General features: G+C 36.1%; 1 protein-coding gene across 1 annotated transcript in view; it reads right to left on the reverse strand.

Annotated features, from left to right (window-relative positions):
* Positions 1–27,831, reverse strand: part of Pdxk (pyridoxal kinase) — a 165,530-nt gene that overhangs the window by 99,610 nt on the left and 38,089 nt on the right. The window contains exon 3 of the mRNA XM_090390325.1: positions 5,758–5,862. Coding sequence (XP_090246451.1) covers positions 5,758–5,862 — 105 coding nt within the window. The remainder of the gene's footprint in view (positions 1–5,757; positions 5,863–27,831) is intronic.

Below are 27,831 nucleotides of genomic sequence, written 5' to 3' on the forward strand. Positions count from 1 at the left end.
TTTGTACCTCACAAATAAACTCCTCTGTGTCAAACGTCGTCTTCACCAAAGTATAATAAACAAACCAATTAAGGCCAACCACCCCATGCATGGGAGAATGGCTCCTCAGGCTATGTAAACACCAAGGCGTATGCGACCGAAGGCATTGGCAGCTATTTTACGCCAGCTTAAGTCGTCCTATGGGCCATTCAAAGTGCCCATCTAGTTTGCATGCCTTTACCCTCTGCTTCCTGTAAAATTGGGCATTGGAAGGCATCGCCGATGGCGTGTTTCAAGCACTCGTCTAGTATAGGCCTTAAAGTATCGCTGAGGATACCTTAAGGATTCCGGGAAACTGCTCAATGACAATGGCAAAAACCCTTACATCACCTTTGTTCAAATGAATCCCATCTCAACAAAACAGATTCCTTCTACCTACAAGTGTGAACCATTCTGATAAAAACTGCTCCCCAAAAGTCTTGTGTTAACCATTAAGGCTTTCAATATATAATGCTTCTTATTATGTCTGGACATATTCTCACCTAACTTGTGCCAATTTTTCAGTATGGTCTATATTTAACCAACAAATCATCAGCATGTGTATGTTTAATATCATTAGTCCCTACATGACTAATAATGCTCTATTCATCCCCTTTAAAATCTGAATGTAACCATCAATTACTGCTCGAAGCAAACACCCTGATTCTAGACCAATTCCAAAAATATCTATGATTATTACAAAAAGTTATCCATTTTCCTGACAATAAAACCTCCTAAACTAAATATTCAACCAGAGCAGTATGTGCCTCACTATACTGTTGGCACATTATGGTCTTGTTGCCCTTGCACTGTAAAGCCCATAAACAAACATACTGACAAATTAGGGTGCATAACTTGGTAGATTTCTAGATACTCGAGTCCCTGAGGAGTTTTTTTTTTTTTTTTATGAAAATCCCAAACACGAAAGGTATCAAAACCTATAGTACTTAGTACAGTGCATGGGTTGAAGGAGAAGTATGGGGGGAGGGGGATGCTGGAAACTTTGCTCTAGAGACTAAACATGGGTTTCACCACTTCAAGCCTCCAATAAGCAAAGTGGTGGTATTTCACCGGTTGATGAAAGTCATCTACCACCTTAAGTACCCAGTTTTATTTAGTTTACTCAATCCACTTAAAGAAATAAACACTACATTCAGGTCTCCTTGAAGGTACCTAGTTTCAGATGCTGCAATTCAGAGAACTAAAGTCTTTCTTGGTAATAGGACCCTCATTTCTGTCTCTGACTAATCTTCTTGCTCATCTGCACACTCATTCCAACAGATTTACATGCTTCTTAAAAGGAAGCTTCCAGACGTGTATGTAGTAGTTAATGTGTGGCCTAACTATTCTCTTATACAATAGAATAATCATCTCCTTGTCCCTACTGGCAAAATTCCTCCACATGACAACAGAACTCCATGTCCTAGCAGCCTCATGATTACCCCAGGTCTTTTTCATTCTCCACTACCTTGAGTGTGATACCAACCAATTAGTATGTTATTCTGTGATTACTGCTATCAAATGCAGTACCTCGCATTTATCAATGTTAAATCACAAATGTCATTTTTCAGTGCATCTGCATAATTTATCCAGGTCTTATTGAAATATACTTTGATTACTGTAATACACTACCCTGTAAACCTTTGTATCATCGACCAACTTAGACAAGAAACTTGATATCATTAATAAATACTGTACAAAGTAAGGAGCTCAGCACTCAACCCTAAGGTAACAACAAATAATATTAGCCCATGAAGAGCAGTAGCCATTAGCATTAGTAGAGGCACATGATGCAAGAAAGCAAGCTTATACAGCATCAGCCAAAAAAAAAAATCCCTTCACATTTCGCTGATCCATTCATTCCAAATGTTTGTCTAGTTCTGCCTTGAATTTATTTAAGTTATCAACTTCCACAACAACAGATGGAAGTTTGTTCCAGCAATCAACTACCCGCTGGCAAAAGGCAAACTTCTGCACATCTATTCTACAACTATCTTTCCTCAGTTTGAATCTATGCCCCCTCAGGTTTGTAATCTGAGCAAGAGGAAGAATCCCCTCAGCAATAAGCCTGCTCAATCCATTCAAGGCTTTATACACCTCAATCAGATCACCTCACAGGTACCTAGTCTCCAAAAACTGCAATTTTCAGAACTTAAGCCTTTCTTCATAAGAGCACCCCTTTGTTCCCTTCACCAGCCTTGTTGCCCTTCTCTGTACTCGTTCTAGCAACTCTACATCCTTCCTAAAATAAGGCTTCCAGACCTGTATGCAGCACTCAAGGTGTGGCCCAACCATTGCTTTATACAAGGGGATAATCACCTCCTTATCCCTGCTCGCAAAATTCTTGTATATCATTGACAAGACCCCATGACCTACTCTGGCAGCCTGTCTGCACTGCTCAGAATTAATAAACACTCTGTCTCCTACCACTCAACCATTCTTTTATTAATGGCAGAAACCTGCTCCTAATAGCACACTGATCTAAATTACATGGTAATTATTCATGTGGAACAGCATCAAAAGCTTTACTGAAATCTAAGCATATGAAGTCAAAATTATTTTTTGGATCTAGTTCTTTTGCTACTACCTCATAGTAGCTAATCAGATGGTCAGACAAGATCCAAATCCATGTTATGTTATGATTGTCTTATCTGCATTCCTGTCAAAATTATTCTGCATTATCTATTTTACCACTGACCCAAATTTTCCTGGCACAAAAATCAAGCTTACAGTAATTGTGATTATTCGCTTTGACATTTGATCCTGCTTTTCTAGTATGAGACACATTTCCAATCTGTGGGGACATCCCTCAAATAAAAGGATGCTCTCATAATTATGGTCAAAGGCTTACCTCTTTTGCTTCTTCTTTTAATATAATTGGATAGATCCCATCAGCACCAGGTGCCTTATTTACTAAATTCACTTCAACAACTTAAATTCAAAAATTTATCTTTTGCTTTTTTCTCACTTATTGTAAGACATTTAGCTCGCATTTAGAATTAGTTATACTTCTGGCATTCCCATACCTAAAAACATTTTTCATGCATGAATGTAGATGCAAAATATTTATGTCTGAACATGAACCGTATCAATAGTTTATGTTACTTGTATCCAGTGGACCAATGTGGTTCATCCCTTTCCTCTCTAGTATTAATATATGCAAAGAAATTTTTTACTGTTTCTTTGCATTCTTTGCAAACAATTTCTTGTAATCTGCCTTAGTCTGCCTAACTTCAGTGATTTCACTTGAGACTAGTTTATACTTACTGTAGGCTTCTCTTTTCCCTTAAAATGTATATTATCTCATGCAATTTTCTTTTCTGCAACTAAACTCACCTGTTCATCTTACATACATTTAGGTTTAAACCTTGAATATTACCTTAACTGTTCTAAAAAGCTTAGCTTCTATGATTATATCCCTGAACATCTCCCATGTAGCATTTACAGTTGTTAAAAACACCAGTTTTTCCCATTAAAAAGAATTTACAAACTGTCTAATACCACTGTGATAACCTTTGCAAAAGAAAAATTACTTCCCTTCCCTTTACCTTTAATAGTAGTTATATTTTTAAATAAATCCCCCCATGTCAATATACTATGATCACTGCCACCTACTGGTTCCTTTACCTCAAGGTTCTTAATGAACAATTTTGAACAAGGTTCTTAATGAACAATTTTGAACAAGGTTCTTATTTCTTATTCTTACTGTTGTTGCATTCCTAATATGCTGGTTTTGAAAACAGTCATCCATTAAATCCAGAAGTATTTTATACTGTGTTAGTGACCAATCCATAAGTTCCAGTAAATAATTGTAAAGTTAAAATGAAGTAACCCCACAGGAATGTACCAAATGTGTGGTACTACACTTAGGGTGGTAGAAGATGAAAAAGACCTGGGAGTAATTGTGCAGTCAGATATGAAGTTTTCTGAGCAATGCAGACAGGCTTCAAGATCAGGTCATGGGGTTTTGTCAATGATATACAGGAATTTTGATAGCAGGGAAAAGGAGGTGATTATCCCTTTCTATAAGGCAATGGTCAGGCCATGCCTTGAGTACTGCATACAGGTCTGGAGGCCTCATTTTAGGAAAGATTTGGTTGTGTGTGTACAGAGAACAACAAGATTGGTGAGGGGAATGAAGGGGTCCTCTTACCAAGAGAAGCTAAAGTTCTGAAAATTGCAGCAGCTGGAGACTAGGTACCTGCGAGGTGATCTGATTGAGGTGTATAAGGCCTTGAATAGGTTGAGCATGCTGAATTCTGATGGGATTCTTCCGCTTGCTCAGATTATGCACCTAAGGGGACATAAATTCAAATTGAGTAAAAACAGTTGTAGAATAGATGTGTGGAAATTTGCCTTTAGCCAGTGGGTGATTAATTGCTGGAACAAACTTCCATCTGTCGTTGTAGAAGTTGGTAGCTTAAATAAATTCAAGGAGGAACTGGACAAACTGTTAGAGGGAATGGTTGTGCGATTCTTTTGGCTGATGTTACATAAGCTCATATGCTTGCTTTCTTGCATCACGTGCCTCTATTACTATGATCACTGCCACCTACTGGTTCCTTTACCTCAAGGTTTTTAATGAACAAATGATTCACTGCTAATGATTATTAGCAGTGAATCAAGATTATTTCTTATTCTTACTGTTATTGCATTCCTAATATGCTGGTTGAATACAATCATACAGTAAATCCAGAAGTATTTTATACTGTGTTAGTGACCAATCCATAAGTTGCAGTAAATAATTGTAGAGTTAAACCATCATGATAATAAAAGACACTGATTTACTGGAACACTCTATTTGTCTATATAATTGTTCATTATACTTACCACGGTCATTTGGCCTATAATATACACCCTATTTTGGCCTATATATACAACCCCTGTTAGCCGTGAAGGGTATTGTATACGGCATGTGCGTTTGTATGCAATAAAGAGTTCTTCTTCTTCTTCTTATTCTCATCTACTCCAATTTTTGTTTACTTCATGCCTGTCACACCAGACTGAATTAATATTATACAAGTAACCCATGTCAATTGGATTTATTGACTTATAACAAAACTACCCACTCCCACACACTGCCTATCCTTTCTGTACATATTGTCCTTACCATACTCAATTTGTCCTTTCTAAACATATTTTCTCATCCTACCCCTCACCTCCTATCTCTCCTTTTTGCACATGTTATACCCATCCATTCAATCCCTATGTCAGAATATTCCTGATATCCCTATACAATGCCTTATATGATGACTTGGCTCAAGGATTCTTGGGTGGGTCGCAAGTAACTTAAAGGGAAGGGGAGGAATACAAAATTTTTAAAATTTTACCTCGGGTTTAAATGCAATTGTTTTTTGTTTATATCCAATACAATATCTTATATAGCTGTAAAGTTCTATCACTGCTTCATTTCATATATAGATTAAATTTTAATCATTAAAAGTGGTATATTTTCTTGCCCACCTCTAACCCAAATGAAATTATTAGTTTTATCAACTGCAACTAAAGCATGATGCAAATTCAATTTTCATTTTCATATACTAAAATTCATTTACTTTTAGGGAATTGCAATATTAAAGTTTGATAACCCCTGACTTAACTAATATTTTACATACATAAAATTTATTTACTATGTTCCTAGCATTAGTGTACATGCAAGTATATGTGTCTGTTTTTTCTCTTAGTAATATTAACAGCATATATATTTGTTTATTATTGTTTGAAATGAAAATTACTTGCCTGTTAAAAGATGGGTATAATGATTAAGATCATTAAGTTTCAGACCTTCAAATAGCTCTCCTAACTCCTCAGAATTTAACACTTGTCCTTTCCAGTACTTATAACCTAAATAAGAAATTTTAATTTATAGTAAATTAACTAATAACAAAAAAGGGAAAATAAAATTTGAAGATGCCTCTATAAACTCATTTTTCTCATTGAATTTCGATTATATACAGGGTGTTTCAAAAATGATGGTCAATAATTTAAAGGTGGAAAGTACAAACTAAAATAAGCAAAAAAGTCCCAGTGAACAGTGGGCCACAAATGAACCGTTTTCGAGACAATGCACATTTTCTGTTAAGATCCACCGCTGACTATGGGAGCACTAGTTTAGCAAAAGGCTGTGAATCCTTTCCTAAGGGTGATTTTATTAAACATAAGATAATACATTTTTAATTTTTGGTTTCAACACCACCTCGAATGCACTGCTGTTGACTTTACCATACATGAAGTGCATGTCCGCATACTCTTCGCTGCTGTAACCTCTTTCCATGTTGACTATCCTTTGACAAGTACTAGTCTGCCTGCTACATCTCAGAGCATTGAGAGAGGGGAAAGGGAGAGAATGAGCATAACCTAACCTAAACAAACAAGTCAGTGGTGGATCCACTAGGCTTTTTTTGCATATCGTAGTCTGTACAGTTCACCTTTAAATTATTGACTATCACTTTTGAAACACCCTGTATATTAAAAACATTATTTGTAAAATAATAAGAGACGTTTACCTCAATATAGTACGTAGCACACTTCCGTATGATACTCTCCAGAAATTAAAATGAAAAAAATCAAAAAACTTACATTAGAGTAACAAATAATTAAAATCAATTTAACCCAATAAAACTCAATTTAACACAATTAAAAATCAATTTAATGCAATTAAAAATAAAAAATTAATTAAAAGAACTTTAAAGAAAAAAATTGCAAAACGATTTTCCTTCCTTTTTTCGTTAAAATCTTTTAATTAATTTTCTTATTTTTAATTGCGTTAAATTGATTTTTAATTGTGTTAAATTGAGTTTTATTGGGTTAAGTTGATTTTAATTATTTGTTACTCTAATGTAAGTTTTTTGATTTTTTCGTTTTAATTTCTGGAGAGTATCATATGGAAGTGTTCTACGTACTATATACAGGTAAACTTCTCTTATTATTTTACAAATATTGATATCAACGTAGAACGTATTGAGCATTACAGCTCTGGTTCATACTATCTAATTAAAAACATTAAAATAAACTACAATTATATCATAAAAAAATAAGACAAATTAGTATTAGTAGTGGCAAATGACACAAGAAAGTAAGCTTATAAAGCATTAGTAAAAAAAAAAATAAAATAAAATAAATAAATAAAAAAAAAAAACTGCACACTTCACCCATCCATATACCTTCCAAAGAATTTGTCCAGTTCTTTCTTCAATTTATTCAAACCACTCATTTCCACAACAACAGATGGAAGTTTGTTCTGAAAACCACCCATTGGCCGAATGCAAATTTCCACACATCAATCCTGCAACAATTCTTCCATGACTTGAATCTATGCCCCCTTAAGTGTGTAGGCTCAGCAAGAGGAAAAATGTCATCACCGTTTAGCTTACTCATTGCATTCAAGGCCTTAAAAACATCAATTAGATCTCTTCACAGATGTCTAGTCTGCTAATTTTCTAGATCTTGTTGCAGTAGTTACCCTGATTACTGTCATTAATCTCCTGCCAACCTTTGTATCATCTGTAAACTTCGACATTAAGCCTGATATACCTTCATCAGTATCATTAATAAATATTGAAAACAACAATGTACCCAACACTGAAACCTGGGGATTCCACTAATAACATTAATCCAAGAAGAACAGTGCCCAATGATAACCACTCTCTGTCTTCTCAAATTCAATCATTCCTTCATCCAGAGCAGTAACTTTCCTGTAATACCACATTGCTCCAGTTTGTACAGCAGTGCAGACAGACTGCCAGAGCAGGTCATGAGGCCTTGTCATTGATATACAGGAATTTTTCTAGCAGGGACAATCAGATGATTATCCCTTTGTATAAGGCAATGGTCAGGCCCACACCTTGAGTAATGAGTTCAGGTCTGGAGGCTTCACTTTAGGAAGGATGTAGAGTTGCTATAGCAAGTAAAGAGAAGGGCAACAAGATTGGTGAGGGAAACAAATAGGTGCTGTTACCAAGAAAGGCTTAAGTCTGCAAATTGCAGAATCCAAAAACTAAGTAATAATAAATAAATAAATTTTCTGTTTATACTCCAGGACGACGAAACAGTCAGAGGAGTTCACAAGATAGACAGAATACAAGAAAAAGTTATTGTACCGTATTCAGCAGTCATGGGCTTGAACCCCGGTCACTCAAGGTACATGTACTTATGCACCCACTCGCCTGACCACTCGGCTACAGACAAGTACCTGCGAGGTGATATGATTGAGGTGTATAAGGCCTTGAATGGTTTGAGCAGGTTCCTCTTGCTCAGATTACGAAACTTAGGGGGGGCATAAACTTAAATTAAGGAAAGATGGCTGTAGAATAGATGTGCAGAAGTTTGCCTTTAGCCAGCGGGTAGTTCATTGCTGGAACAGACTTCCATCTGTCGTTGTGGAAGTTAATAGCTTGAATAAATTCAAGGAAGAACTGGACAAACTTTTGGAGCAAATGGGAAGTTTTTAATTTGTAATCATTACTGATGCTGTATAAACATGTTTTCTTGCATCATATGCCTCTATTAATGCTAATATGCAACATTATCAAAAGCCTTCCTGAAATCGAAGTATATGATATCAAAATTATTTTTTGCATCCAGTTGCTTGGTCACTGCTATCACGTTGTAGTGACCAAGGAACTATGATTACTTCCTTAAATGCTTTCGATTTAGAATTTGCCGTTGGTAACATCATCAGCTAGTCCCACTACATAGAATTTAAAAACTGTCTGAGACCAATGTATTCATCCTTACAAAAGTCTTTCCCTTTACCCTTGACAGTAGTCAAGGGTGTAGTCTTTAAGTAAATTCCACATCAGTTCATTGTGTTCACTGCCACCCTGTGGGTCTTTTACCTACAGATTCTTAATGCATGAAAATCACTGCTGATAACCAGATCAGCAGTATTGATTCTTCTTGTTGCCTTTCTAATATGCTGCTGTAGAAAACAGCATCTTGTAAATCTAAAGTCTTGCTAGTGTATAAGTGACCAACCCTTAAATTCTAGTTAATATCTGGAAAGTTAAAATCACCCATTATAAGACATTCTAATTTTTTGCCTACTCCATTTCTCTGTATAGTTATTTGGTATACTCATCACAGTCATTAGGCCTATTGCACTGGTCACCCATGTCAACTGGATGCACTGCCTTACATTTAATATGCTTCTTAACTAAGAGCATAATTCCCCACTCCTCCTGTCCTGTCCAGTCTGTTCTTCCTGTATATACAGTACTTCCATATTCAAATTGAGCATCGGTTATGTCTGAGTGACACCATGTTTCCACTAATCCTACAATGTCTGCATTTGATGACAATCAGTACTTCAAATTCATCGAAGTCATTTACAGTGCTCATTGCATTAATGCACATGCACATATCATGCACATATTCTTACTCTTAGTTATCCTAACATGGTCCATATATTCACCAGTTCTATAAAGACCTATAGCAGGGCTTGAAATCCCTTGCTTTCCATGCTGCTGCATGTTCTAATAACAGTGCAAGGATTGCTTTTGCCTCTACATGTAGCTCTAGTTAATCTATTAGTCTGTATATCACCAGAGCTAGCAGTTATTGTACAAGTATGGCATTGCTATATATTTATGTGTGTGTCTGTTGCAATGAGCAAACTACTTAATGCATCAAACTCATATTGTGGAGGATCTTCGCCACAAGCTGCCTCAGTATTGCACAATTCTAAATAAAAAGCACTGGACCCATGGAGATGTATACTGCTTTTTATTTAAAGTGCATGCCATTACACTTTTCACTTTTATTTAAAGTGTTTGCCATTACACAGTTTCAACTGTTACTAGAGTTTCGATGTGGGCAAGCTGACATTGTCTTGATTATGCCTTGTCTAATAATGTTTTATAGCTCTTGTAGCATGAGATCTTACGCCCTTCATTCACCTGAATAAAATTAAGATTAATTAAATAAACCACATCTATTTTTTTTTTAAATTTCCCAAAATCATTTGCAAACAGAAAAGAGGAAAAAGACTTTCCCTAATAAAACACAAAAATGTATACTATCACAGAAAGACACTAAAATTTTAACCATGAGATCAATAACTAGTTTAAAAAATGCAAGGAAACCCTGTCAAGCTCCCCTGGGACCAAATAAACATACACTGAAAAAAAACTTCGAACTCTATCTGCCTTCAAGTAACACTCAAACATCTAAAACTAATATAAATTTCTCTGTGTGTGGGGGGGGGATGCTGAATGTGAACTAATCCTAAAACTTCCCATCTAAAACAAAATATATACATGAAAATTTGGCATCAATCTGACATTTCCATGCAATCAATCATATTTCCATGCAATCAATCTGACATTTCCATGCAAAATAATAGTCAAATGTCTGAAAAATACTTATGTATACACAATTCAAAATTTTATGAGGCGGGAGAAAAATTTCTAATGGTTGTATTTCAAGGAAACTTGTAATAGCTTGACAAATCTTTCTATAAGCCCCAAATAAAAAATTTCATTGACATCCATCTACTAGGAGTTCAGTTATTACAATTAAAATTTGTGAAACACCTAAAAAGCATTAGAATTCGTAATCATATTCAACTTTAGTGTGATCTGAATTTACATATTAAAAACAAAAACTGATACATTAATGCATATAAAAATTAATAGTAGATATGTCTTATCATTATGATATTTCTGAATGTATGATTTATTAAAATTTTATGCATAATATATTTCTTATTAAATAAAATATGTTTTCAAAATGACAACCTCTGTACAAATATTTTGTAGTAATATTACAGTACATATTTTATCATTTAATTTATTCATTAGTGATTTTAAAGTTGATATTTAAGTAAAATAAAGTGAAAATTACTATTTTGTTATGTTACAAAACTGCAGCAGAAATCATTTTAATAAATAATAGTATTTAACAAGAATTTTTAATACTCATCAGAAGGAAATACAACAAAATTATTCATGAATCTCTAAGAAGTTTATTTTAATGGGATTTTAGAGTATTAATAATGCTTTTAATTTTTATTGATTGAAGTTACTGGACTTTTAAAACTTTTTATCAGTTCAGACAATGGCATCATGGATTACCACTCATTACTTGTTTGGAAAAGGTCTGAGATTTGAGTCCTTTCTTGTTGCTGACAAGAATTCTCTATTAAGACTTTTCTTACTTGGAGGCCATAGCTGGTAAGAGATATGGGGTTTATTTCTCCCACGCTTAACACAAACCAATCCAGAGACAATTTTGAAACATAATATACATGTTTCAGCTTCATTGGTGTTCACTTCATCATGACTTAGTTCTTTGTTATTGGGTTTTCTTTGGCTTCGGTGCTTTCAAAAAGTCAGATTTTTACTAATGTTTGAACATTTTGGAAAAAAAAAAGAGAGACTACTCTATTAAATTAATTTATTATAAAATGAAAGTGCTATATAAAACAATTATATGTTTTTTTCAACATAAAACGAACAGTATTTTTAAAAAATGGGGAAAAAAAACAGAAAAGATGGCACATCTTCAGCATACTTATAAATGTATTTTTATGTACAGTACTTTTTTTCGTAGAATTTTTTTTTACAATCTGATGATTTGTGTATTTTTCATTTTACTAGTTTGAAGAAAAAAGTTTTGAAAAATACTGCAGTTCCAAATACAGTGAAGTGGTCATTTTTGGCAGTAACAATGGAAAAATTTGTTAGAATTCTGATTTCATCAATTTCAATCACAAACTGGACAACTGCAGTACTGTTTAAGCTTTAAGCTTGCAAATAGCATAAGCTAGGTTTGACAAATTGTGGTGGCCAGTCATCATGGTGACTAGTATTTTACAAACCATTCTAACGGCTGTGAGGGTGAAGTGAGAATTTATTTCTAAAGAAAGGTTATTCTAAAGAAAGAAGGTTAGCTACCCCTTCCATTTCAGAAGGGGTTCAAGCTCCCATGGGATTCAAGTGGAGGTAACCTGACCTTTTTTAACCATTATGGAAAGCATTCATTAGGGCAAGTTACCATTAGAGCTTCTGAATGATACTAAACCAATGTTATTGTGTGTGTGTGTTCACGCACCAATCAGCACATCATTTGCCACACCTACCTGTCAATCAGTATATCATTCTCGACTTTGCTCCAGACTGATAACACTTACCGTCTGTTTACCGAGGGAGCAGCGCTAGAGTGCCGTATCGGGAAACTAATTTTCTGCGAAAGTTATCCAACATTTCTCGTGTTGGCTTCGCAAAGTATTTACTTAACAAGTACAGGGCAAAGTTCTAAAAAAGTTACAAGTTTACTTTATCAGCAGGGACTCTTCATACATTAAGAATCTGCAGATAAAGGAACTATTAGGTGTAAGTGACCTGTAAGTAAGTCCTACATCAGAATACTAATGTATGGGATTTACTTAAAGATGCAACTACTATTATGAAGAAATGGAAGGGATTTTGTTTTCATAAAGGTGACTGCAATATTAGCATTAGCATTAGTTGATATATGACACAAGAAAGCAAGATTATACAGCATCAGCCAAAGGGGAAAAAAAAACCCTACCCATTCTACCCATCCGGTCACTCCAAATGTTTGTCTAGCTCAGCCTTAAATTTATTTAAGCTATCAACTTCCACAACAACAGATGGAACTCTGTTCCAGCAACTACCCGCTGACTATAGGCAAACTTCTGCACATGTAATCTAAAACTGTCTTTCCTCAATTTGAAGCTATGCCCCCTCAGGTTCTTAATCTGAGCAAGTCATTGTCCCATCAGCATTGAGCCTGCTCAAACCATTCAAGGCCTTATACACCTCAATCAGATCACCTCACAGGTGCCGACCGGGCTAGATAGGTGGATAAAGTGCTTGCCTGGCAAATCAAAGGTCGCGGGTTCTTATCCCGCCTCAGGCTTGGATCAGAGTAAAATGCAAAAACTTTGGGAGGTGCATTATGGCCACAGAAGCCGATGCGCCAACAATGAACAAAAAAAAACCCTCACAGGTGCCTAATCTCCAAATGCTGCAGCTTGCAGAATTTAAGTCTTTCTTTCTAAATGCACCCCTTTGTTCCTCTCACCAATCTTTGCCCTTCTCTGTACTTATTCTAGCAACTTTACATTCTTACTAAAATGAGATCTCCAGACCTGTATACAGTACTCAAGGTGTGACCTGACCATTGCCTTATTCAAAGGGATAATCACCTCCTTGTCTCTGCTAGCAAAATTCCAATATATCATTGACAAAACTCCATGGCCTGCTCTGGCAGCAGTCTGCACTGCTCAGAGAACTTCATATCCGACTGCACAATTACCCCCAGATCTTTTACATTCTCCACCTCCCTGAGTGTAGTACCACATAGTTGGTACATTTCTCTTGGGTTACTGCTACCCACATGCAGTACTTTGCATTTGTCAATGTTAAACTTCAGTTGCCACTTCTCAGCCCATCTGCCTAACTTTTCTAGTTCCTATTGCAGTAGCATACTGTCGTTACTGTCATTAACAACCCTGCCAACCTTTGTATCATCTGCAAACTTGGACATTAAGCCTGATATACCTTCATCAATATCATTGAAAAATACACAAAACAAAAATGGGTGCTGCACCGAAACCTGGTTAACTCTGCTAATAACATTAGTCCACGTAGAGCAGTGTCCATTTATTACCACTCTCCGCCTTCTCCCACTCAACCATCCCTTTATCTATATCTATTGCAGTAACTTGCCCTTAATGCCATACCACTTAAATTTGTACAGCAGTCTTCCATATGCAACAGTATCAAAAGCTTTCCTGAAATCCAAGTATATGATATCAAAATTATTTTTTGCATCCAGTTCCTTCATGACCACATTGTAGTATCCAATCAAATTGGTCAGACAAGACTTCCCCTTAACAAACCCATGCTGTGTCTGAGCTATTACTGCTGTCTTGTCTAGGTGATTCTGTATCACTTCTTTAACCAGTGACTCCATTATTTTCCACAGAACAGAAGTAAACTAACAGGTCTATAATTATTTGTGTCACCCTTTGAACTCACTTTGTGAATTGCAGATACATTTCCACATCTTCAGTCCATCGGGATCTCCCCTGACTCTAAAGATTCTCGCATAATTATGGCTAAGAATTTCCTTACTTCAATTTCTCCACCACTTTGCTCTTAGTTATCTCCCTGTTATAGTTTGATAAACTTCTGGCATTCCCCTCCTTGAATAACTCCTCATGTGTGAATGTAGATGCAAAATACTCCTTCAGTTTATCAGCTACTTGAGCAGGATCATCAATAGTCGAACCATCTATGTTAAGTGGACCAATCTGATTCATCCCCTTCCTTCTAGAGTTTACATAAGTAAAGAACTCTTTGCTGTTTTTCTTTGCGTCCTTTGCCAAACATTTCTCGTAAGCTGCCTTCACCTGCCTAACCTCCTTTGTGACTTGATTACAGACTAGCTTATATCTGCTGTAGGCTTCTGTGTCGCCTAATAATTTATATGCAATGCATTTTTCTTTTCTGCCACAAGCCTCATTAATTCATCCAGATCCATTTAAGCCTGAACCTTGAACAGTAATTCTTAGTTTGTATGAAAAGTCTAGTAGCCTCCAAGATTAAGTCCTTGAAGGCTTCCCATTTAGAATTCATCGCTGGTAACATCATCAGTTGATCCCACTGTATAGAATTTAAAAACTGTCTGAGACCACCGTAGTCACCTTACGTAAACAAGGGTATTCTCAGATACTTTTTAAATTCTATTCATTGGGATGAACTGTTGATGTTAACAACAGGAAATTCTAAATGGGAAGCATTCGATGACGGAATCATAAGAAGCTACTAAGCTTTTCTTATCAACCAAGAGACGCTATTCAAGACTTAGACATAAATGGATGTCTGATGAACTAATGAGAAAAATAGAAGAGAAGAAAAATAGATGGAATGCATATAAATTATTCGAGGGTACAGATACCTACACCAGGTATGAACTAGTCTGCAATCAAGTCACGAATGGAGTTAGCCAAGCTAAGGCAGATTGCGAGAAGTCTTTGGCAAAGAATGCAAACATAAGCTGCAAAGACTTTACTTACATAAACACTGGAAGGAAGGAAGAAGAATCATGTAGGTCTGCCAGACTAAAGTTCGTGCTTTTAATCATCCCTCAAGCTCAGAATTTCCTTTAACACAACCCTATTCGGGGGGGGGGGGGGGGGAGAGAATTGGTTCTTCCACAAATAACAATACGAATAAGTCACTTTATTCTGAAGTTATCAAATTGAATAATAGTGACTTTACAGTTAAAATGGATCAGTCTGTTACAAGATTTAAGGCTTCTTTCAAAAAACAGCAAAATCTGCCGTTACATACAAATAAGATGTTTTTTGTCTCTAGGCTCACCATTGAAGCAACAGTGGAAAACATCATAAATTACTTTCAGGTTTTCAATATTAAAATATTTTTAAACAAAATCACTATTTGCCATTCTTCCTACTTATCCTTTATCCTGTACTGTCATCCTAAGGATGAAAAAGCAATCACAGATTTAGCACAATGGCTTCAAGGAACACTAATTCATAGATTTCATCAGCCACATCGTGCTAACAGAAAAAAGAAATCAAACAAAGAAGAATAGCAATTAACTAGTAATGTGGAAACTTGCACTTGCTTTTGCTCCATTTATTACAAAACCACTGAAAGTACATTAAAACATACTTTGTATTTATCATCCTGGCTGCAGATGGGAAATCACAGATTGTAGCATTTTCCCGAGACTTAGTTGCATGACTCAATTCCTGATTCTATAATCACAGCTCCCATTACAGATTAGGACATGATCCAAAGGACCATACTATTAACTACGACGTGTGCATGTAGTACAGTTACCCCAGCACTGCAAGTACTTGCTGGTTATGTTATGTTATGTTGTTTGGTTTTTAGGAGCATTAGCAACTAAGGCCATATTGCTCCGGGGATATGCGGTGGTCATTCCCTGACCCTTCCGCATGATCCGTATTTGGTGGTCATGGGCTCGAACCCCGGTCTAATCAAGAAGTGTGTGCTATGCACTGCTGCTCCTGCCCACTTGGCTACGGAGGCGCCTGTAGTACTTGCTGGACCTGGAGGCCGTTTGCACAGGTCTGCTATACTTGCAGTCCAGGGGAGTGGCGGCCACACATCTGAACTACACAACTGACACAGCGAAAAACCTAATAACAGAGAAAACTAGACTACAGACACACCTGCTAAACTTATGGCAGAGAAGATGGACGGGGACCACCAAGGGCAAAATAACCAGAAGACAGATATCTACCAGACCTCCAGAAAATCTACCCAAAACAGCCGGCCTGGTACTTTCTAGGGTACCATATGACATCTCTAATAACAGAACATGGACCCTACAATGAGAAGCTGCACGGATTCGGACTCACTGAAGACCCCAACTGTATGTGCAGGGAGACAGAAAGCTAGAATCATATAGTCTATGAGTGACCACAATGTGAAGACCTCAGAGGGGTACTTATAACAAAAATAAGATATTTTTGTTATTCCATTCCTACTAAAAGGAATGGAATCCCATTTAATAGATACTAAGGATGAATATAGAGCATTATCCCAGTTCGCACAAGACCTCTTTGTCAGGAGAAGGACATTAATCACCATCTACAATGACTGACATCAAAGTACCACTATTGAGACATCAGCCAGGACAATGTATGGGCTTAAACTAAAGATGAGGCAGACAAGCACAACGATGGGGCTTGCCCCATGAGTGAAGAAACTTGAAAACAGAAATGCAGCAGTAGCTGCCAATAGCCATATGGCGATCTGAAGAGGGCACTCTAGCCCCCCTCACTTTTATACCCACATCCTTGGGGGGAAGGGACATTTTCATCCCCTCCCCTCCACACCATCCCATATCTTCTACTCTAGTGGGGCAAGGTCATGCCCCACTGAAAACTGGGCTACTTACTCTATTGGCTCCATATTTCTGTCTTTCTCTCCCCCCTCAGCCTTCTGCCTCCCCCTCTACCTACACGATAGCCAAAGCCCTACACACCAAAAACTTAACATGTCTAAATTACCTTACATCCATAACTTGGCCTAGCAAAACCAAGTGATTCTACCCCTACGTCAATGCGTCTTTTTTTTTTTTTTTTTTTTTTTTTTTTTAGGTCCAGTCGCCAAAATCTCAGGAAATTAAGTGGCAGGGACCTGCCAGAGTGAAACTAAGACTACTAGGTTCCTGGTCTGCCTCCACGGGACATAAGTGGGGTAACGTTGGGCCTCAGCAGAGGCCCACCAACTAAATAACCAGATGAACAACGGTACACAACACTACACATAAACAACTCCCACACACTTTTAAATCTCTGGCATTTCCCAGTGAACTGGCTCACCCACAACGAAAGCAATGCAGAGATGGGAGAACTCCTGGTGCCGTATGACAACAACACACTTTACAGATTAGTTAGACACAACCAATTTTGCCGCAGTGGGGATATAGTCAACTTATGGCATGATTTGTTAAAAGTTTCTAAATCAGATATATGCAGAATTTAGAGGAATGCTACCTCCACATTAATAAGTACTACCACGGATCAGTACTCTTATTGGTCATATATTTTCCTCCTCCTGTAACTATGGACATAAATAGTAAAATTTGAAACTTTAAATCTGTCCACACAAGTACTCGATTGTTGATTTTAATTTACTGCATTTCTATGACGATATATCAAACAGAATAAAATAACAAGAGAGTTCGGCAATGTCATGGCCAAATTTCATTTAAGAAATTGCAAACCTGGGCCTACACAAGGTATTCATCTCCTAGATTTAATACTTTCCAGTGAGTATGTGGAGCACGAAAAACTGTAAATCAATGACTGAAAAATCAATGTTATCCCATTAGACCACAAGGCTATTGGTCTTTGTGTAAAATCAATCAGCAGTGCTCCAGTTTCAACTTTATCAACTTATAACTTCAAAAAAAATACGCTGGAATTTCTTCTTTAGCAACTGATTTTCTAGGCCACTTGATGAATTTAGAAGTAACAAATAAAAAAAAGTAAACATTATCTGAGGATTTTTCTCTTTAATATTTCAAAAATTAACAAAATCAGCTTCACACTTGAGGTTTGTTTCAATAATAAATATACATGTTGGTTTAACAAATCACTGAAGGAATAGTTGAAATTAAAATTAAGTAATCTTTATTACATAAAGATTACTTAAACATATATTTGGTGGAGGTTTATGAAAAATTTAAAACAGTGTGAAAGGAATCAAAAAAGATGATAAAAGAACCATTTAACAATCATATTAACTTTATTCAAAATAAAGCTAAGCAAAATAATGACCTGAAGCCATCGTGGAATTTTGTTAACAGTAATAAATTGTTGCTCAAAGCAGATATACGTGCTTAACGTAAATAATAGCATCACAAATAATGCAACGGATACAGAAAATGCTTCTGCAGGGTACTTTAAACCTTTAGCCATGATTCCGGTAGTGTTATCGGTAGTGGCAGTAGAAGTCATTTTCCTATTGGGTTAAAACAGCAGGAAGGAGATATTAACATCCTAGGACTGAGGCAGTCTGGAGGGTGTACCAGTAAGTAAATTTCAGCCCACTCATTAACTCCAATAATCTGCTTTTAACAATGAGAAAAAACTAATCAATACATTATTATCGGCTTCTACTGCCACTACCGATAACACATATCATCTGTTTACTGAGAATGCAGGGAGAAACTGTGGTAATGGGAAACAAGTTTGCCCGGTATAAGTTTACTCAAGTTTCCTGTGGTTTTCGTGTTGGCTTTCTTTACCTAAGCCCAATAATTTTGTCTTGTTTTTTTTTTATTCATGCATTTTATGTTGAAGTTTAATCCTATTTTGTATGAAAATAAGATAAAATATAAATGGTTTAACTGCTCAGGTTACTGACAAACAGAATAGATATTTTATTTCTATGCTCACACAAAGGATTTTAGGGATGAGGTGGCCAAAAGTATATCAAATTCTAACAGGGAGCAATATGATTGTGTGATAACTGAGAGAAATGTGGAAGACAAATTGTTGAAGCTGATAAAGTAAATAAGACACCTGGGGTGGGTGGGTTCTATCCAGTTATATTAAGAGAAGCAAGCAAAATAGGTAAGTAAACTTCTAGCCATAATTATGAGAGCAACCATGGATTCAGGGGAGGTCCCTATCAACTAGGTGTGTGAAGGTATCCCCAGTTCGCGAAGGGGGGAACAAAGAGCAAAGTCAGTAATTATAGATCTGTGAGCTTAACTGTTTTTTCCATGTAATAACGGAGTCACTGGTTAAAGAAACGACTCCAACTAAGAAAATCCAGGCAAGAATGCAATTAAAGAATGTTTATGTTTTAGAGGCAATAATGTCTGACCAATCTGATTGGATACCATGATGCAGTAAAATAACTGGATGCAAACAATAATTTTGACATCAAATACTTAGATATCAGGAGAGCTTTTGATATTGTTCTAAATAAAAGACTGCTGTACAAATTCGATCAGTGTGGCATTAATGACAATTTGATGTTATGGATTGTTGCATGGCATAAGCCAGAGTGGTTATCACTGGTACTGACTCAACTAATTAGAGAACACATTGCTGTTTTCAATATTTAGTAATGATATTGATAAAGGCATATCAGGCTTAAACTAAGTTTGCAGATTATACAAAGTTTGGCAGGGTGGTTAATGACAATACTCAGGGTATGTTCTACTGCACAAGATCTAGAAAAATTAGGCAGATGGGCTGAGAAGTGGCAATTGAAGCTTAACATTGACAATTTGCAATGTACAGAATATGTATAGTAGTGATCATTCTTCACCATCTTACTACACTCAAGGTAGCAGAGAATGGAAAAGATCTGTTGTTAATAGTGCAGTCTGTTGCTAATTGTGCTAACCTTGATCCCTGCTTACACTGGTTCTCCTCTGTTTCAGGACTTGCATATGAGTCATATACACAGGGTTACTGACAGTTCCACCATTGCGAAGATGAAAGTAGAAAATTTAGTTTCTGCAAAATGACTGGACTAAAATTCGGTTCACTTAGCATCTGAAATTCGGTTCACTTAGCATCTGAAAATCAGCTTTATCAGTTTTTTAGACTCTCAGGTAGTAAGCTATTGTACTTGGAAGGATGTCTGTGACATATCTCGGGAACCAATGGAAATGAAATCAAAAATTAAAGTGATTAATGTGTGTGTGCATGCATGATTGCATGCATGTGTGTGTTATACATACAGGGGTTTAAAAGCATGTGCAATTTGGGACACATTTTAGAGTCAAAAATATGAAGGAAAAAAAAGAGTCATACAAATTTTGGAAATTCTGAATAATCATGGTGTTATAACTGTTTGAATTTTAAAAAATGGCTAGAGTTCTGAACAGTAAAAAATAATAATAAATAATTAAAACACACACACACAGAGGTCTGCTGAAAAAGTATCTGGACTGCTCCAATATAGTGACAATAAGCATACTTAAAAAGTAAGTAACTTAATTATCTTTGAATCAGTATCCATCTGAGGTTTTGAAATTGTCAAAAGTTCAGTCATTATCTTATCTTTATTGTTCTTACAGTCATACAGAGTAAATCACCTGGCGAATACAAAGGTTGCTGGAGTCAAGTGATTCCATTTTTGGCCAAAAAACCTTGCACGTATAGTGGCGAATGTAATGGTGCATTATTGTGATAAAAGAACCAGTCATTGGAATTTCACTTTTCTGGTCTTTTTTTCTTCAACTGCATAATGCATAATGAACACATCTCAGAGATTCAACATAGAAAACTTTATTAATTGTTTGTCTCTCTAGAGCAGCCATTCTCGAGAAATATTTTTTCAGCTGTAGTTGTTTAGATTTATATAATTTTATTATAAATGAACCTAAGGTGATTTTTAAATTGAATTCTTTTGATGATAAACCTGCACAGTATATAACTGATAATAATCCATAAAATTAACAAAAAATTATAGCAAAAGCAATCATTTATATCCTATAGTACATAATTCTCAAGTATGTACTATAGGATATGTAACGTATAATTGTTAAATTGTTTGCATTTGTGCTGTCATTAAAATTTTGTAAAATTATTCTTAAAGGGGTTTCAGAAGATAAATTGAATGTTTTGTAATGAGGCTGTAATATTTATTCCATTTACATCTTTAAGTTAATCTGAAATCAATTCATTGTGATACCTCCCACCTAGTGGTTCTTTTATCTGCAGATTCTTAATGCATGAATAATCACTGCTGATAATCAGATCAAGAGTATTACCCCCCTCTTGTTGCCTCTCTAACATGCTGCCACAGAAAACAGTCATTCAATAAATTCACAAGTCTTGCTAGTGTGTGAGTGACCAACCCACAAGTTCCAGTCAATATCTGTGAAGTTAAAATCCCCCATTAGAACACACTGATTTAATGGCCCACCCTATTGCTCTGTACAGCTGTTCATCGTACTCATCAGAGTCAATAGGCCTATAACACACTCCTACTGTCATTGTTGCTTTCCCAGTGCTTATGTCACACCAAACTGACTCACATTGCACTGGCCACTGTCAACTGGATGCACAGCATTAGATTTTATGTGCTTCTTAACTAAGAGCATACCCTAACTCTTATACTGTTTGTCCTTTCTGCATATATTGTACTCCCCATAGTCAAATTCTGCATCCCTTATATCTGAGTGACACCTCTCTGAAATCCCAACAATGCATTACATTAGTTGCATTACCCAACAATGCTTTACACTATTTGCATTATCCAACGATCCCATACATTTTCATTACCCAACAATGCATTATATCAGTGTAGGTAGTGTTATACAGAAGTGATATGGATAACTTACCCAGCATGCCTGACTTTTTGTCAGTAATACATCAAACTTAATTTTTTTTTCATATGCTTTGTTCTTTAAATTGTTATTTACATAAGTTTAATATAGAACACACTGATTTGATGGCCCACCCTATTGCTCTGTACAGCTGTTCATCGTACTCATCAGAGTCAATAGGCCTATAACACACTCCTACTGTCATTGTTGCTTTCCCAGTGCTTATGTCACACCAAACTGACTCACATTGCACTGGCCACTGTCAACTGGATGCACAGCATTAGATTTTATGTGCTTCTTAACTAAGAGCATACCCTAACTCTTATACTGTTTGTCCTTTCTGCATATATTGTACTCCCCATAGTCAAATTCTGCATCCCTTATATCTGAGTGACACCTCTCTGAAATCCCAACAATGCATTACATTAGTTGCATTACCCAACAATGCTTTACACTATTTGCATTATCCAACGATCCCATACATTTTCATTACCCAACAATGCATTATATCAGTGTAGGTAGTGTTATACAGAAGTGATATGGATAACTTACCCAGCATGCCTGACTTTTTGTCAGTAATACATCAAACTTAATTTTTTTTTCATATGCTTTGTTCTTTAAATTGTTATTTACATAAGTTTAATATTTAAATGTTTATTCAGCTTGTGCAAACTGAACAGGATCATTAACAGTAAGGGTATATGATATCACCATTCTTCTCTTTCTTGGTGATTCCCTTCTATTTCTGACTCTCTCTCTCTCTCTCTCTCTCTCTCTCTCTCTCAGGGTAACTCAGAATTTTTTTTTTTTTTTTTGGCTGGTGCAGCATAAGCCTCAAGCTTCCTTGCACTATGTGGCTAGTAATAATAATAATGATAATAATATTCATATGTAATGGACCAATGTGGCTCATCCCTTTTCTTCTAGTGTTAATGTAAGCAAAGAATTCTTAGCTATCTTTCTTCACATTCTTTGCCAAAAACTTCTTGTAATCTGCCTTAGCTTGTTATTTGGTTTTTAGAAGCATTAGCAACTAAGGCCATATTGCTCTGGGGATATGTGGTGGTCATTCCCTGACCTTTCCGCATCCTCCGTATTTGGTGGTCATGGGCTCAAACCCCGGTCTAATCAAGAAGCGTGTGCTACGCACTACTGCCTTAGCTTGCCAACCCTTTTAGTGTGTTAAAAAATTTATAATCATCCCCACATTTTTCTTCTCAGTCACAAGTCTCATTGGTGCAACTGATATCCACTTATGACTAAACCTTTAAACATCTCTTAGTTGGCATAAAAAGCTTAACAGCTGCTACAATTACTTCCCTGAACAATTGCAACATTTTTAACAATTGCAAATACTACATTTCTCATGTAGTATTTGCAATTGTTAAAAACATAAGCTGGTCCCACTGAAAATAATTTATAAACTGCATAACAATCATTGTAGTCAGCTTTGTGAAAACAAAATATCATGCCACCTAGTGGTTACTTTATCTGGAGATTCTTAATAAATGAATGTGTCATTGCTGATAATCAGATAAAACAGTACTGCTTTCTCTTACAGCTTCTTGTACATGAGGGTGTAGAAATTAGTCATCCAATAAATCTAGGAAAGTTCTACTACTGTGCAAGTGACCAACACAAGTTCTAGTCAATATCTGGAAAGCTAAAATCAGCAATTGTAAGAAATTCTGATTTACTCACCCTTTATTTCTCTATATAGATGTTCATTATACTTATCATACTCGTTTGGCCTAGAACGTACTCCTATTCTCATTTTTGTCTTGCTAGCACTATACACATCACATCACACCAAACTGACTCAATATTACACTGGCCACACACATCAATCAAGTGCACTGCCTTAGATACTATTTTCTCTTTAACAAAGAGCTTCCCCTCCTATCTACCTATCCTTTCTATAAATATTGTTTTCACTATTGTGCATTCCTTGTGTCTGAATGCCACCATGTTTCAGATATCCTTATAAAGTCTACATCTGATGACTAAACTATACTTTAGAATCCTCAAATTTATTTACTATACTTCTGGGTTTTTTTTTTTTTTTGCTCTTAGTAAGCAAACAGTCCATATATTTTCTTGTTCCATGAGGACCCACAGCAGGACTTGTAATTCTCCACATCTTGCTTTACAGGGTGCTGAATGTCCCAATAGCAGCAGCAGTTTTCTGACCAGTCTAATGCTGTCTCAATAGCATCAGAAAATATTCTTGCATCCCTTCTATTTAAGCATATCCCACCCCTAATTCAGTCTCTCTTGTTTCTGACCAGTCTAACACTTTCTTGATAGTATCAGCTAATATTCTTGTCCCTTCTATTTAAGTGAATCCCTAATCAATACACCTCAATTCAGTCTCTTATAATTAACAAGCACAGACCATGCTGAGAAAAATTCTATCACATAAGGATTGCACAGTCCCTCTGTAGTTGAAATGAACGACAAGATTATCATGACGTACTTTCTCCTATCACCTCTGGACAAAATTCCAGACACTTTCAAATTTAATCATAATGTGCATCTTTTTCTAATCGTTGCCCTGTATCTGTTAAGTAAATCGCCATATCTCTTATTCTTAATATTATTAGTATTAAGACATCACTTTTTTTGCCCTTAAAAGATAACTGCTCTGCGATGTCATTAATTTTTACCCCTGGCAATCCTGTTCCACCTATCTTTTAATACAATATATTTCTCTGACAAAGTTATTGAAAATAGCTACTCCCTGTATGAGCAGCACTTTCTGCAATTGGGGCATTGCTGTATTGTTTGATGTATAAGTGTTGGTCCTAGAATTGAGCTGTATAGGCTGCTGAGTATCTGACAGGGTCCTCATTTTAATTTCTAAAGGAAATCAAACTTGAAGGAAAGTTTGATTTCCTTCAAGGGCATCAAACCTAATCTTCAAGCTCTCATATAAGTCCACCAGAATGCTCAGTTTGTGCTTAATCTCCTCACATCCTTTGCAATCAAACCACACATGGGGCATCTTCTTTGGCTGCACTGTCATGCTACAGATGGCTCTGAAAACATACAAGAGGAAGCATACTTAACTGTAATTCCAAAGCAGTCCAACAACTTTGAGCTCTACTTTGCTGCTCTGGTCTGTAGTACATTAATTTAAATTAAAATACCAAAACACACTAAACTAAGAGATAAAAAAAGAACAATAATAAATAATAAGTAATCCCAGGTTGCACAATAATAGTAATAGTAGTTGTATATAATGCAAGAAAGCAAGCTTATAAAGCATAAGCCAAAAAAAAAAAAAAAACACTACACACTAGTAATACATACATACTAATGTGTTATTTATTTAATGTTATTTGTTACATTATACAGATAAATTATAAACCCACATTTGTATTGTTATAAATTTATAGTTTATAGACAATAAAAACATTTCTAATATTAATTATATTCCCATGGAATATAATTAATAAAAAATAAACTAAATAACGTTTACATCATTTTTATATCAATGTAAGGAACACTGAACAATGGCGGTAAAATTCTCTCCTGTCTCGATTCCTTTTTGCAATTCCCAAGAACAAGTAAGAAGCATTTCTATTTTATCAGATAAACAAAAATAATACCTGCACTAAAAATTAAAAAAAAATAAATAACACAAACCAATAATTTTAGGTAATAAAAAAAAAAAGTCTACTTAGCAGCTTTCAAAAATGGCTCCCACTCGGTAGCTAGCACATGCACATCCACTATAAAAGGAGAGAGTTTGCTCAGGCTGAGTTGACAAAATGCACATCATTAGGAATGTTGAAAATTCCTACTTTCCCAACACTTTTCTGAATTGGGGGGGGAAGAGGTCAAGATTAGTTTCACAGATGTCATTATGATGGTTAACTAGAACCTCTTGGTTCCAGTTATTAATATTCCTTTTTAAGTCCACTGTTAATCCATTTACCTTGAGGAGAGTGGATTTCTCCTATGTGGAGAAATCTACTAACACTACTATGTGACAGGAGAGACTGATTCTACAGGAATGGGATACACTTAAATAGAAAGGGTGCAAGAATATTTGCTGATGTTATTGAGGCAGTGTTAGGTGGATCGGAAAACTGCTAGCCTGGGAGGATTCACAGACTAAAAGATTAACAGTAGTCGCAGGCAGAGGCGAAAGTGATTCTTGCACTGATTCTATTGTAATGAACAGCAGCCTAGAGGGCAAATTGCTGGGGATTTCAAGAGTTGCTGGGGATTTCAAGAGCTGCTGGGAGTCATCATGGAACAAGTAAATACATGGGCTGTGTTAGGGTAACTAAGAGTAACAACAGCCCATGCTAGAAGTATAGTAAATAAATTTGTTGATTTTGAAGTGCTGATCAAAGCATCAAAGACAGATATTGTTGGGATATCAAAGACAGGTGTCACACAGATATAAGCAGAGCAGAATTGGAATTTGGGGAGTATGATGTGTACAGGAAGGATAGACAGAGTAGGAAGGGAGGAGGGGCTGTTAGTTAAGAAACAAAATCTAAGGAAGTGCATCCAGTTGATATGGGTGGACAGTACAATGTTGAGTCAGTTAGGTGTGACAAACACTTTGAAAAGGAAAATGAGAGTAGGAGTGTGTTATAGGCCTAATGATTCTAATGAGTACAATGAACAATCGTGCAGAGAAATACAATAAGCCAGTAAATCGATTGTGTTATAGTGAGGGATTTTAACTTTCCAAATTGACTGGAATTTGTGAGCTGGTCACTCCCACGCTAGCAAGACTTCTGTGGATTTAATGGATGATTGTTTTCTACAGCAACATGTTCAAGGGACAATTAGAGGGGTAATACACTTGATCTAATTATCAGCAGTGCTGACTCATGCATTAAGAATTTTCAGATAAAAGAATCACTAGGTGACACTGATCACTGTCTATACTGATGTTGAATTTACTTAAAGATGTAACTACCATCAAGGGTAAAGGAAAGGGTTTTTGTTTTCGTAAAGGTCACTACAGTGGTCTTAGACAGTTCATGAATTCTATACAATGGGATCAACTGATGATGTTAAAAACAGTGAATTCTAAATGGAAGACCTTCAGGGAATTAATCTCGGAAATTACTAGGCTTTTCATACCAAATAAGAAATACTATTCAAAATTTTGGCTTAAATGGATGTCAGAAGAACTAATGAGGCTCGTAGCAGAGAAGAAAAATGCATGGGATACATATAAATTAGCAGGTTACACAGAAGACTATGGGAGATATAAGTCTGTAATCAAGTCACAAAAGAGGTTGCAAGGGAAGGCTGATTACGAGAAATCCTTGGCAAAGGATGAAAAGTAAAACAACAAAGACTTATTTACTTATTTAAACTCTAGAAGGAAGGGGATGAATCAGAGTGGTCCACTTGAGTTGGTGGTTCAATTGTTGATGATCCTGCTCAGATGGACGACAAACTGAATAAATATTTTGCATCTACATTCACACATGAGGAATTCTGTATGAAAGGGGACAGGAGAAGTTTACTAAACTTCTGCTGTCTGCTGTCAACTGAAGTTTAAACTGGGAGCTAAATGATTTTGTAATAATGGAGAGCAAAGTGGAGGAGAAATTGTTGAAGTTAAACATAAAAAAGGCACCTAGGGCAAATGGAATCTATCCAGTTATATTGAAGGAGGCAGCGAGGTAAATAAGCAAACCCTTATCCATAATTATGAGAGCATCCTTAGATTCAGGGGCGGTCCCTACGGACTGGAGATCTGCAAATGTATCAACAATTCACAAGGGGGATACAAAGGGTGATACAAATAATTATAGACCTGTTAATTTAACTTCAGTTCCAGAGAAAATAATGGAGTCACTGGTTAAATAAGTGATGCAGGATCACCTAGACAAGGCTGCAGTAATAGTTCAGATACAGCATGGGTTTATTAAGTAGAAGCCTTGTCTGACCAATTTGAGTGGATACTACAATGTGGCCACAAAGGAACTGAATGCAAAAAATAATTTT

Source organism: Mastigoproctus giganteus, chromosome 1 (genome assembly GCF_048544385.1).
Source record: "Mastigoproctus giganteus isolate SK-2022 chromosome 1, ASM4854438v1, whole genome shotgun sequence".
Taxonomy (NCBI): domain Eukaryota; kingdom Metazoa; phylum Arthropoda; class Arachnida; order Uropygi; family Thelyphonidae; genus Mastigoproctus; species Mastigoproctus giganteus.